This window comes from Anopheles stephensi, chromosome 3 (genome assembly GCF_013141755.1).
Source record: "Anopheles stephensi strain Indian chromosome 3, UCI_ANSTEP_V1.0, whole genome shotgun sequence".
NCBI lineage: Eukaryota > Metazoa > Arthropoda > Insecta > Diptera > Culicidae > Anopheles > Anopheles stephensi.
Genome location: NC_050203.1, coordinates 15445257 through 15458382, shown reverse-complemented (window position 1 = coordinate 15458382; position 13126 = coordinate 15445257). Strand labels below are relative to the sequence as shown.

The 13126-nt window shown below is 48.9% G+C and overlaps 1 protein-coding gene across 9 annotated transcripts in view; it reads left to right on the top strand.

The window, feature by feature from the left end:
• Positions 1 to 13012, top strand: part of LOC118511268 (contactin-associated protein-like 2) — a 42378-nt gene extending 29366 nt beyond the window's left edge. For 6 of the 9 annotated variants that reach the window (XM_036054144.1, XM_036054148.1, XM_036054146.1 and 3 more), the window contains 14 exons: positions 3395 to 3679; positions 3753 to 4477; positions 5283 to 6148; positions 6206 to 6420; positions 6487 to 6886; positions 6962 to 7209; positions 7270 to 7701; positions 7770 to 7970; positions 8389 to 9000; positions 9074 to 9258; positions 9380 to 9667; positions 9740 to 9878; positions 9948 to 10180; positions 12440 to 13012. In XM_036054144.1, coding sequence (XP_035910037.1) covers positions 3395 to 3679; positions 3753 to 4477; positions 5283 to 6148; positions 6206 to 6420; positions 6487 to 6886; positions 6962 to 7209; positions 7270 to 7701; positions 7770 to 7970; positions 8389 to 9000; positions 9074 to 9258; positions 9380 to 9667; positions 9740 to 9878; positions 9948 to 10180; positions 12440 to 12895 — 5285 coding nt within the window. In that variant the 3' untranslated portion in view covers positions 12896 to 13012. Of the gene's footprint in view, positions 1 to 3394; positions 3680 to 3752; positions 4478 to 5282; positions 6149 to 6205; positions 6421 to 6486; positions 6887 to 6961; positions 7210 to 7269; positions 7702 to 7769; positions 7971 to 8388; positions 9001 to 9073; positions 9259 to 9379; positions 9668 to 9739; positions 9879 to 9947; positions 10181 to 11322; positions 12125 to 12439 lie in introns of those variants that run through there. The other 3 variants (XM_036054151.1, XM_036054153.1, XM_036054152.1) reach the window with 3 other exon arrangements.
• Positions 13013 to 13126: the final 114 nt, after the last annotated feature.

Sequence of the window (13126 nt, the reverse complement as noted above, 5' to 3'; positions counted from 1 at the left end):
ACACACACACACAGAGATGTGAATTTTGTGAGTATCGGTAATGCGAACCTCCGGAAAGTCGGAAGCTTCAAATCAGCTGTGGGATGGAGTAATTATTTCCAGCGAATTGAAACGTCCTTCATTAGCGCATTTCGAGTATGGAAATTCGTAGTAGAAGTTGGAAGCTTTACTGCGAGTGGAATAACCATATTAGCCAAATTTTAGTGAAAAACTTATGCTAATATGAATACTGATATTTGCGGATGCTAATTTAAATGATTTGAATGAGGATAATTAAACTCAAAGTAGTCAAATATTTTACCCTTCAACCGAGATTGTTTTGGTCGGAATGATGAGAAAACTATTGATAATGTGGTAATCTTGCTAATTTTATGTTGCGTATTGCCTAAATTAGGGCGAAGAAGGCTTTTAAAACTGCAAGGTATGCAATCCGCATAGCATACTCTTACAGAGAGGAAATTGTGTCTTCTTCTTCTTCTTGCTTGGCCTGAAGATCTCTTACTTTTAGGTCATGCCTGCCAGTTCTGGCTTACTAAACTTACTGATACCGCATAGTTGGATAGTCAGTCCTCACTGCGGGGGAACGGCTCAGATGGGATTTGAACCCCGGTCCTGCTGTCTGTCGACCGGCGGCGTTGTCCCCTCTACTACCGGGCTGCCCATTGAAATTGTGTCTAAACTTTCTATTAACCGCAAAAAAAATTATCCAATGCATTCAATTGCATACTGTCAGGCGTTATAATTTATTCGACAACCTAAAGACATTTCGCTGAATTGGTTGAATAAACACTGTCGTAAGAGTAGCATCTAACTTTCTGAGGATTGAATTCAAAGCTAAAATTCAGGTCCTACGTTCTTGTCTGTGTAACATGCTAACACCACTTAAAACACGGTTCACTATTGATTATGGGCCTTCAAAACTTTGCCTGATTCAATGAACTGAATCCACAACATCCTCCGGCAATCGTTCTCTTACTGAAGAATACTTACAGCAACTTTCCCAACAACAATAATCGGTACAATGCAAATGAACCAACTGCATCAGTCCACTACTTCGGTTAAGAAAACTTGCTCCCGGCCCTTTCACATCCACTCAGCATCCCCAACCGAAGTAAAGATTTATGTTTCACTCCTTCCCTTAAAAAGAAACAATACCAATTGAACCGTTCGACAATCGACAATCGCCGTTTTCAATGAGCGGCGGGTAGCTTAGAGCATGGCCCCGAAAACTGTTACTTATTGTTTATGGTTTCCGACTTTTCACCTCATCGAGGCTTTCCGGGATTCTCACCGTCCGGCCGGCTGACTGAACCCAAGCAGGACTAACTTTTCGCTCTGTACCCCACATGTGTCCATTAAAATTAATTTTCTACCCAACCCAACTATCTACCACACTCGCCTGCGTACCGTGATGCTGGGCAAAAGTTTCTCAAGAGATTAGAATAAACTTCCGTCGTACCACCAATAAAAACGTCACCAGTGCTGGGGCCAGCCCGCTATCTAGCAGGTCACATACAGGGCGCCTGTGAGCTTTACTTCCTTGGTCTGCGGGTTGGCTCAATTATCAGAGCTGACCTCACCCTAAGGAAATGCACTGAGCACGTACTGGGAGGGACACATACATACGTACATGCTCAATATTTTGTTTGGCAACGATTAATTCAAATCATCACTTGAGTCACGATTTGAACGCCGGCACGACGAATGGTCAGTAGTATGCTCTAGCGGTTTAACGCAAGCGGAAACTTTCGAGGAAGCTGAATTCTGTCCTGTCCCAGTTTGGTGCTCGGTAGCCAAAACATTACGCTGGACCGTGAGGTTAAAGTGTGCGTGCTTGATTGTGCCAGCAGTGAGGGAGCTTTTTGCTGTTCTGATTGTTTCGTAGTTGGGAAGCTTTCCTGCAGGGAGGATTTTTAAAGCCTGTTTGAGAAGTACATTAAAGGTTTCAACTTCGTATACATTGAAATTTGGAGTGAAGAAATTATTAGTAGAGGCTTTTGCTCCGATGACGAAACGCAGATTGCCTACTTTTAGGCGAAATTATCATCCCAAACTAGCAATTTGATAGCATGTAAAATTTGCGCCTAAATTTATGCAATTTGTTGTTCAACATCTTAAAATAGCCTTATTAAGAATCATTAAGCCCCTAACAGCAAATCTTTAGCTGCAACACATTATATTAAAAGCACTAGAAGCCATTCCTACGCACCAAATTGAAATCACCATCATGAAAACATTTATTCTAGACATTCAATATCGAGCCGTTTGTACCGAAATATTCCTATCGCTTTCTGCCCACCGAAGCTAATACAAGTCTGACATTCGCGTAAACTTTCTTTCCCGAACATTCAGTTCCGAAAAGCCTGCTAGCATGCTCGACAACCTTCATCGGCTCATCCATCTCAACCCAGAGCGGGAGGGGGAGAATGCTTCCGATCCGTCTCCTCGGCCTTATTATTGCCATCCCACGCCAATCGGATAAGCCTACCGCCGGCCACGAAACTCGTTGTCGGGGGGTGAACCCTTAACCATTTTCCCATAACGCACAACCGTGTCATACGCAATGGCACCCAACCAGCGAACGAACCGGATCTGGTGGAGCTTTCCCTTGTTGCGAAAGCGTCCTTAATCTTCGATAAGATTGATGGTGACGGTTATGGTGTGTTGGGACGCGTATCGGAAAATTCGGGACACCGCTCGGGAAGAAAACTTTGTCGACCAATGTCGACCGAGAGAAAAAAACACTGATACGATTTTCACGCGCCTGAAACGATAAATGAGTGTGATTAGGGGCAAGGCATGAAAAACATGCCGGTCGGCTTTCCAACTTCCCGGTAAATGGCACTTGCGCATTGCAGCACTTTGCTCACCGAGCAACCGAGCACTAGGCAAACCAACAGGCCGAACGGGCCCGGTACAAATGATTTGTGGCTTGTGTAATGATGTGTTTAGTGTGCGCTCGTGTGCGAATGGGGTATGGCGGGAAAGAGAGAGAGAGCGAGAGAAATTGCCGTATTTCTTACGCCGTTTCCGGTTCGCTCGGTGAGCAACCGATTTGTCAATCGGTGTTTCGATTTTAATGCGTGAGTGCTTCGAATGCTGGGAGCCAAATAACTTTGCGCACTGTTGCCATTTTAAACCGAAAATGGTGATGAGAATGAAATGCGTCAACCAAGCGCCAAGAGTTCTATACGAAAATCGCTTCTTATTTTCTGTTAGGTTAAATTGATTGGCACAGTAAAGGCGCCATATTGGACTGTGGGTTCTTGGTTATAAAACTTTGAAAGGGCTGCCAGAAACCATTAGCTAGTAGCTCACCAACTAGTCGAGATAAGACAAGACATCACCCTCGCAACAAGTGACCCATCGTCTTCTTCGCAAACTTTCCAAACAGGACTCAGCTCGGAAGAAAAACTGCATGGTGTGAAGTACATAATTGAGTCATTTGTCGGCTGCATACGGAACGTGGTGCTGAGCTCGGGCAAGGCGGCGTCCGACCTGCTTCCCATCACGCCACTCATCGCCACCAAGCACGAGAACGTCAAGGAAGGCTGCCGGAACAAGTGTCACTCGAGGCAGAACCTGTGCTTCACCGGTTCACGGTGCATTAATCACTACTATGACATATCGTGCGATTGTTTCGGTACCCGGTACGAGGGCGAACACTGTGACATCTACAGTAAGTATCGCTCGAGAGCCTTTCGCTAGCGAAGATTAGATTGTATTGCATGTTTTTTTCGATACACTTACAGCCGCAACAGTATTAACCCTGCGAGGATCCAGCTACGTGTCGTACCGGATCTACGATTGGAAGGATCGTGTGCACTCCCCGCTAACCCGCATCAGCATGATGTTCAAGACAAACTATGATGACTCCGCCCTCTTCTACGCCAGTGGTGAATCGCTCAAACCGCAGTACATTGCGGCCTCCATCAAGAACCATTCGGCGTACATCGAGATGGACTTTGGGGATGGTGTAATGAGTGCCACCCTTGGCCAGGACCTTACCCGTCACTATTGGCACAACCTAACGATTCTTCACGAGCACGATAAGGTTATCGCGGTGCTGGACGATCATGTACGCATTCTCGACCTACTGGGACCGATCCACAATTTGCTGTTCGATCCGGAAATCTACTTCGGTGGTGGTCCGAACCTAAGCAAACGGAAAGGCTTAGCGTCGAGCAATAACTTTGTCGGTTCGCTCAAGTACGTGTTCTACAACGACGTCTCGGTACTGTTCGAGCTGAAGAAAGGTAACCCGAAGGTACACTACATCGGCGTACTGGAGGAAGAATTCTTCGAAGCGAACGTGGAGGTAATTCCGATTACCTTTTCGTACGCCAAGTCACACATCTGGTGGCCGATGAACAATCCCGACACACTGTCGCTCAAGTTTGACTTCAAGAGCAGCAAGGCGACGGCGGTGCTCGCGTACAGTGAGGTGAAAACGAGCGAGGGAAATGGATTCTGGGAGGTAAGTTGGATGGATAGCACGGATATAGGGAACGAGATGCCACACGCACACACAGATGTGTTAGCTTTGGACAACGTGCGTCGAGGACATGGTATGCCCTTGAAGAAGAGAAAATAAAACCCCTCAGACAAGCTAGGGCGCCCTTACGCAAAAAGGAGCCAGGAATTTTGGGTTCTCCCCAAAATCTCAGATTGCAAATATCGGACGATAACCGAAAACTGTCCACCCACCCTTGGGGGAGGCACAAAACTTGCGGTATTGTGGTAAGATGATCACGTCACACTCATGCGTGATTGCATGTGATAATCTTGCATACCGAACGGTCGACCTATCGGCCTATCCAGCGGGGGGCGAGGTGATCCTTTTGCTCGCTTCTTCCACTCGCCACTCTACCAACAAATGGAAGCCCATGAGAAGGGGAGTCGAACGTTTTCACCCACGGATGCTGGTGGATATTTATACCAAAACCGAAGGGCTCCGGTGGTAATAGTGTCATGTTCTTGCTCGCACCGTAGGTGGTAACCGGTAAACCCCTCTCCTTTTTTGGGGTGCTTTGATTTTTGGCAGCAAGTTTTTTAATATCTGCCATCGTTTGCCGGCTAACTTTAAGCCTTTAGTCTCGGGGGAAAATTTGGAAAATTGAGTGTGGGGGGATTTTCCCACTTAAAGCCATGCCATTGAAGGATGTTTCCCTGGAGATGGAAACCGAACTGCTTTAAAGTAGAGTTTTAACCAGCTAACTCAATTGCGTCTGATTAATATAGGAATGTCTCTGTGTCCCCTGCTTCTCCCACGCATTTCTCAGCTTCGTTTGGCAACCGATCGGCTAAGCTTTGACCTTTGTCCGGACGTGAAGAGCAACGTGACGCACACCACCTACATTCGCATCGAAAACCCAACGTCCTGGCATTCGATACAGCTGACGTACGAGGGGAACGACATCCGGTTCGTGGTCGACTATCGCCACTCGGTAACGCAAATGTACGGCCTGTCGTTCAACATCGGCGATAAGCTCATCATCGGTAGCAGCCTGAAAGCGGCCGCATCCGGGCTGGTCGGATGTCTGCGGGATCTTAAAATAAACGGGCTAGAAATTGAACCACGCTATCTGGTGAAGAGTGAGCGGGTGGTGGGCGACGTCTCGCTGGACAATTGTAAGTATGTTGATCCGTGCAAGAAACCAAACACCTGCGAGCATGGCGGGAAGTGTGCGGTAAAGGACGATGGCATCATCTGCGACTGCAAGGACACGGGGTACATCGGGAAGAACTGTCACTTTACAAAGTTCCGCAAGACGTGCGAAGAGTTGGCGCTGCTCGGGTACTCCAAATCGGACGTCTACTCGATCGATATCGATGGCAATGGGGTGTTTCCACCGGCCCGGGTCAAGTGTGACTTCCAGAGTTTGGCCAACGCAACCAAAACGATTGTGGAGCACAATTTACCGTCGCAGGTCGATGTGCGTTCCGCGTCGGATGAGGACTTTAGCTTCAACATACAGTACCGGGAGTTTAGTGCCGAGATGCTGCAGGAGCTTATATCGCACTCGCTCTACTGCACGCAGTACATCAAGTACGATTGCATTAAGGCACCGCTGGAGTTGCATTCGTCGACGTGGTTTAAGTCATCGAGCAATAACAATACGGTCGATTCGCTGGGGGAGGTTAAGAGGTAACAATTGGAGGGCATGAAGGTAGACAGCTAGACTCATGAGACTTCTTCGTCCAGAGGTACATGTCCATGCGCGATCGGCAAGAACTGCGAAGATGACAACCATTCCTGCAACTGCGATGCGAACCTTAACCGCTGGCTGTCGGACGAAGGATACTACAAGGAGCCACCGAATCTCGGCATCACGCAGATGTACTTCCTGCAGCAGAAGAATCTGGACGAGGAGTCCCAGGGACGCATTACGCTCGGACCGCTGGAATGTGTTGAAACTAGTAAGTCCCAATAAAGACTGAACCGATTCTAGGATACTTACTCTTTGCAATTCCTTCTCGAAACAGACACTCAAAAGTACGTCGTGACGTTTACCACATCGCAATCGTACATTGAGGTACCCGGATGGCGTAAAGGTGACATTGCGTTCTCGTTCCGCACAACGGGGGAGAAAGCGATCTTGCTGTTCCAGCCACCGATTCGCTCCAACTACCCTTCGTTCATGGTGGCCTTGACCGGGGACTATCAGCTTACGTTCAACTTCACGCTCAACACCGGCACACCGAAGACGCTCGTGATCGACACGAACCGTAAGCTGAACGGTGGTGAATGGCACAAGATCTGGATCGATTACAACGAGCATCATGTACGGTTTATGATCAACACGGATACGCGCATGGTGGATCTGCAGCCCGAGGAAGAGTTTGGTCCGTTCGAGGGCAGCATGTTTATTGGTGGAGCTCCAACGTGAGTACCGGAGATGCTTGAGAGCTGTAAGAAACTTTAAAGGAGTCGGTAATCTATTGGGATGCTTACTTGTAGGGAGATCTCCAAGAAGTACACCGTGAAGCAAGGACTGATCGGTTGCTTCCGAGGGCTTGTGGTGAATGGGGAAATTCTCGACATCTACAGCTTCATGTCCGTACACCTGTCCGAGATTATTAAAGACTGCAAGCCGTCCTGTGTTCCGAATCCGTGTAAGAACGGTGCCTACTGCCGGGAGCTGTGGAGCACGTTTGAGTGTGTGTGCCAGAATCGGTGGGCACATCTTGGGCAGCACTGTGAGACGAGTAGGTATCAGTAAAGCCTTCCTGCTAGAGAACACGTTTTTAAGTCAATCTGTTTTGCAGACATCAACGAGGATGCGCTGACATTCATCAGCCGTGAGTCTTACCTGAAGCGGAACTATCTGTCCGATCCGGAGGACATGCGGGACGAGCGGGAGAAGCTACGTGCCATTCTGAACTCCTCACTGCTGGTGAATCTCCGGACCTATGATAGGCATGCGTTCGTACTGTACGCCAATGATCACTACAATAACTTCATCCACCTGTATCTGACCAACCGAAGTGAGGTCGTTTATCTGTACAATTATGGAAGCGATATCGTTAATCTGACGATCGAGCATAGTGAGCTGCACAACGCACGCAGCATTCAGGTGGCAGTGATACGTACCGAGAGCAACACAACGTTGTACGTTAACGAGAAGAATGTGACGGTGGAGCGTGGGTTCCTGCTGCTCGATGAGTACTCCAACAAACCGTGGACCAATCCGGAGCATGGTAGGATTCCGCTTTCGTTTTGGGTTTTTTGTCCTATAAGTAATTCTAATACCCTCATCATCTTCCAGAGGTACTTTCGCCCCATCGACCACCAGCACCACCGACGGAGTACTTCCAGTTTAACATCGGTGGATACGACCCGGCGAACTTGCTGCGCCCCAACCAGGACACGGCCGAGCTGGAGGGATATATTGGTTGCATCCGAGGGCTCAAGATTGGGGAGAATCTGATCTCCCTGCGAGAAATGGCCACCCAGAACAATGCACATGGTGAGTCCTGATGCATTTCTAGCTTTATTACACCCCTCCGGAGAATACATTTATAAAGCCGTTCCTGGATCTAGCTCTTTTCACACTAAACTCATCTGCTCCAATACAAATCGTTCGGAAACACGAAACTTATCAGTTTCCCAGTGAACGCGCTAGGCTGAATGCAAGTCCGCCGCATGTGTCCATCAATATCCTGCCAAGGTATTGCGCGATAAGCGGCTTTTCCGTTACGAAACTCACCCATCAACGAACAAACGCCCCGGTTTTCCCCCACTTTAAACCAAAATACCAATTTAGACAGACGCACGATGCAAATTCCATTCAACCGTCCACCATATCCAGCAGCTTGGGGAAAAAACACCACCAGGAACTCCGGCACTCCTAACCAGTTTTTGCTTCCCTTTTTTTTATCCGCCAGTTACCGAGGGCGTCCTGAACGGTTGCCAGATGAAGTGTGACGCCGAGCCGTGCAAAAACGGTGGCATCTGCACGGAGAACTTCGTTCGCCAGGAAAGCACCTGCAACTGTGAGCACACCAGCTTTCTGGGCGAATTTTGTTCCGAGGAGAAGGGCGCTAGCTTTAGCGGTGAGGCCACCCTGTTGCGTCGGCTAACGTTGGCCGAAAGCGTCGGCACGGTACGGTTGCAGCTCGCCTTCTCCAGCCACGATATGCGCCGGGCGAATCGGGTGATGCTGTTGCTGCAGTCGCGCAACGACCGGAGCTACTATCTGATGGTGGCCATCACCGCCGACAACCATCTGTATATTGAGGAGGACCGGGAGGGCGCGACGTACGCGGCACGCATCGAGGGCAACTTTATGGATGATGCGCGCCATTCCGTGTACTACACGCGGCACGGTACCGACACGTCGCTGCTGGTCGACCGGGTGCAGATACCGATCAAGACCGTACCGAGCAAGGCGCTGGTGCCGGTGTCGGATCCCGGTGCCAATCACGTCCAGATCGGTGGCGTTAATACGACCGATCCACGGTTTGCCGTGTACAAAAGCTACGACGGCTGTCTGTCGAGTAAGTGGACGAGAGAGAGAGAGAAAGAGAGTTTGGGACAGTGCACTAATCTGGCGTATCTGTTACGGGGTAGATATCTTCATCCAGGTCAATAACGAAACGATGAAACCGCTGGAGGAGTACATGCTGTTCACGAAGAGCGAAGCGGAAACCATTACCGTCATCAACTCGCAGGGCGTTCGGTCCGCCCAGTGCAAGCAGTTCGATGTCATCCAGAAGCTGACGCCTTTCAACGAACCGGCACTCAACATGACTTCGGTAGGCAACCCGGAATCGCGCAGTCACGTTTATTCCGCGTGAACCAAACAAAAAAGATACCGCACAGGAACTCAATATCCTGTGTATGATTACATTTTTTTTCTGCTGTCGTTTGGAGTAGGTTATCGATAAGAACTGGGTCGTCGATGCACCGACACGCCTGCCGTACAAAGCGGTCTACTTTGACCCATCGACCAAGGAGGAAAAAACGCAAGTCGTGTTCATCACGCTGACCGCCATCTTTGTGATCATCGTGGTGTGCTGCCTGATTGAGGTGTACCGGTCGGATCGGGAGTACCGCAAGCGCATCGAACGGCAGACGGACGAGGACATTATCTGGTCCAAGGAGCAGGCGGCCAAAATGCAAAACGAATCATCAACCAACGTGAAAGGCTTCTCCTACAAATCGGTTAGTAGGGGGGCCCGAGAAATGTTGGGGAGTTGTTTTTAATAAACTTTTAAAAAATGGCCGTTTTTTTAGATTCCTGGCGACGAGAAGAAGGATAATGGAACGAAACCGCTGGTGGGCATCCTGAAGAATGGTAATGTGACAGCACCATCGGAAAAGGCTCAGGTGGAAACCACGCCACCGATCAACACAGAAACTGGTGGCATTCGTGGTATGTACAAGGGGCATTTTCCCATCTGAATGTCCTCCTAAACGTGTTATTTTCGATCATCAAAAACAGACAGTCAACTGCTTGACCACGAACTCCAGTGGGAATCGCTAGCAGCGGAAGAGAACGAAGCACTCCTGAAGCAAGAACCCTCCAAAGATCCTCGCCTGGTGCAGGGTGATAGTAATGGGGACGGTAGTCCACGGACGCGCATCACCAACGGTAATCATCGCGTGACGGATCTCGATCACCCGGACTCGTCCGCACTGGACGAGAACGAGGACAGCGAGCTAACCGATAACCCGGTAAGCATACAGGCGTTGGCACCGCTCAGCTCGATCAGCGAGGTCACGCTTAACAAGCTTGATCTTGGCGACTTACAGCTACATCCTAGCGATGAGTTTAGTGTTTAATCCTCTCCCCCAAACGAGCACCGCACCACTTTATTTAGCTGTACCACAGTTGCGAACAACTGCATGTGTAGATAGCGTGTGCCTGGGGACACACAACCAACTTCTCCTTATCATCATCCTTCTCCACTTCTCAAAATTTGTAGACTCTTTCGTGTAAATAGATGGACTGGACCACTATTCGACGGAGATCACAGGGCTCCTCTATTTACACGAAAAGTTCCAAGAGGATCATCTCCCTCAGACTGTTTAGGATCACCCCTTCTCTCCATCCTCTTGAACCCCTTCTGTGTCCCGTTTGTACTACCACAAGGACACAACCAACACGTATTAACAATATGCACGCCCTCTACATTAAAAAAACGACAACTAACAGCACTCTTTAGTAGTAACCTTAGTAGGCCAAATGCAAAAACCATAGCAACCGTCGTCGTTCGTCGTCGTGGTAGGTGCTTGTAGAATGTACTTATTTATTCATGTTACTGATGCCCGCCCGGGAGCTCTCCAGGGCCCCCGCGGTCGGGCTGAGTGTTCCTTCCTATTTTGCGTGTTATTCTAGTCCGAAGTGCCGGAAGTGAAATAAAACCTTGTGTAAAGTACTGTGGATTTCTGTATGTTATGTCTGTACGCGTGTGTGTTTGCATGTGAACGGATATGCCGCCTCTGCAGCAGGAGGCTGTGTGGCTACATCCAATAACAGGCCGGATATGGATCGAGTTTGGTTATGTGCGCATGCTTTGATGTCGTTTTTTCTCTCTCTCTTCTACTTCCTGTTCATCGAATGTTTCTGGTATGTGCATGAGATAATGTTGTGGTAGTTGTATAAGTTTAGCAAATGAAATAGTTTAACAGGGTTCTTGTCTGGTCCGACTCTTCTCAAGAAGAACCCGAGCTCTTATTACCTGTTTCATTTGCTGCATCCCCATCGAGAATGCTCCTACCCTGTCAAGAGCTACGAAGGAACTAATTCCTGGTGTGTGTCCAATCCCCTTCTGTTCCTGCCCAAACCCCTCTCTCCCGTTCCCTGTCTTCAACAGGTGAAAGTTAGTTTTGCAAAAAACACCACCACCATCTCTCTAGCCAATTCTCACTCATCTGGTCCAAGGAAGGCACCTCCAAAGCTGATACTGACACATCCACCCGAACCGGACGATGGACCGGGCACACCGATAGGACCGCTCCCGGTTACCATGATGACGTCGACACCGCTCACCAACGGGTTACGGTCGCGAGGCCCACGGCAAGTGTCCTGGGGTCCACCACCACCACCAGCACTGATTAGCGCCAATCCCTTACCGTTCAAAATCGACGAAACGCCCGAATCGCCGGCGTAGAGCGCTACTTGGGCACAGCAAATAGGATAGCTTGTAAACTGTTCGCCATTCATCTGTTGTTTGTATGTGTGTATGTTTGGGTGTGTGTGTGTGTGCGTGTGATAAGGTTTGTTTGTGTGTGGTTTGGTATGTATGTGTGGGACTTACTCTCTCTCTCTATCTCTCTCTACATGTTACAATTATTGTATCTCATATGGAAGCTGTTGTGCGTGCCCCGTTGTGCTTTGCTGTCCGAAAGTGTGGTTGTGTATACAAAATGGTGGTAGCTATGGGCAACGAGCTAGGTTAAGTAGCCATCTTTTTTACATCTCACTCTCTCACCCTTACGCTCTCTATAGCGCAGTCTCCTTTTCTTTCTACGATCAAGACTCGCACCGTTTGTACATTTTTGGTCCTACTTTGGGTGAAATTATTTATCTACTATGTTCTTATTAGCTTAAACCCGATGTGACTTCCTGGACTGCGTAAATAAATAAATGATACCGTTCCGTTGTGTAAAGCCAAAGAGTAGCTCGTTGCCTCGTTGCCCATCGTACTCGTGTTCGTGTTCAATGGTTATTTCGGCCGCCTCAAGATTTGATGTAACTAAAAAACGAAAAGCGGCTTCTTCCTGTTGCACAATCGTCCCCTCTCGTACCGTTATCATGGTTGAACTTTCGGATATCGGTTCAGCACAAAATTAGACATCCCATACTCTTCAAGAATCAGGCTCAACACCCCATCACTCTCCATCACATATGAAAGCATTTCCCCAACACTTTTGCCAGCGACTACGATCCCCATTTCTCATATCCCGCTCATGTGCTCACACCTTGTCTAGGATGGAGTAGTACGCACCGCACATCCGCTGCCGGCACCGCACACGATCCGTCCGGATCGCAACGTATCGTTCGCTTCCGCCATGCCAACGGACCAAGTAGTGCTTGTGCGTAACGATGCTTCCGCCGATGGTACGGGCGCTAACGGTACAGCGGTCAAGCCCGCGGCCTCTTCTCATGCTTGTCAGCTCGATATTGCAGGTCCCGGCGACAGGTCCCGAAGCGAAGCCAGCGGAACGCCAGTAGAGACGGTAGCTGAACCGAAGCCGCCATCTTCGTCGTTTCGCTGCAAGTACCGGAAGCGGCCACCGATCTATCTCGGCCCGGATCGACGCCAGTATGCCAATCCGATCAGCTATCTCGGTGGACCGCGGTATGATCTTACCAAGCGTGGTTCGGTCGCCTCTAGTCAGGGTGATAGCATAACTAGCCTCAATTCGATCATGTCCTTAGATTAGCAGTGGCACATGACAAGCGAAGAAGATGACGACGGCGGAGTCCTCGCAGAAAGTAGTCGTGAAGAAGAGACAGAAAAGAGCGAATAAATTGAATAAAATTAATTGATCTTGCGTCAACTCGTTTGTGTTCTTGATTCTGCTTTGGCACTGCAATCTCGGGAAGTCTTGGTCGGCCATTTCTGGCTTCCTCAAAGGTGCTTTCGAGAGCAAAAATCCCTGAAGAATTTTCCG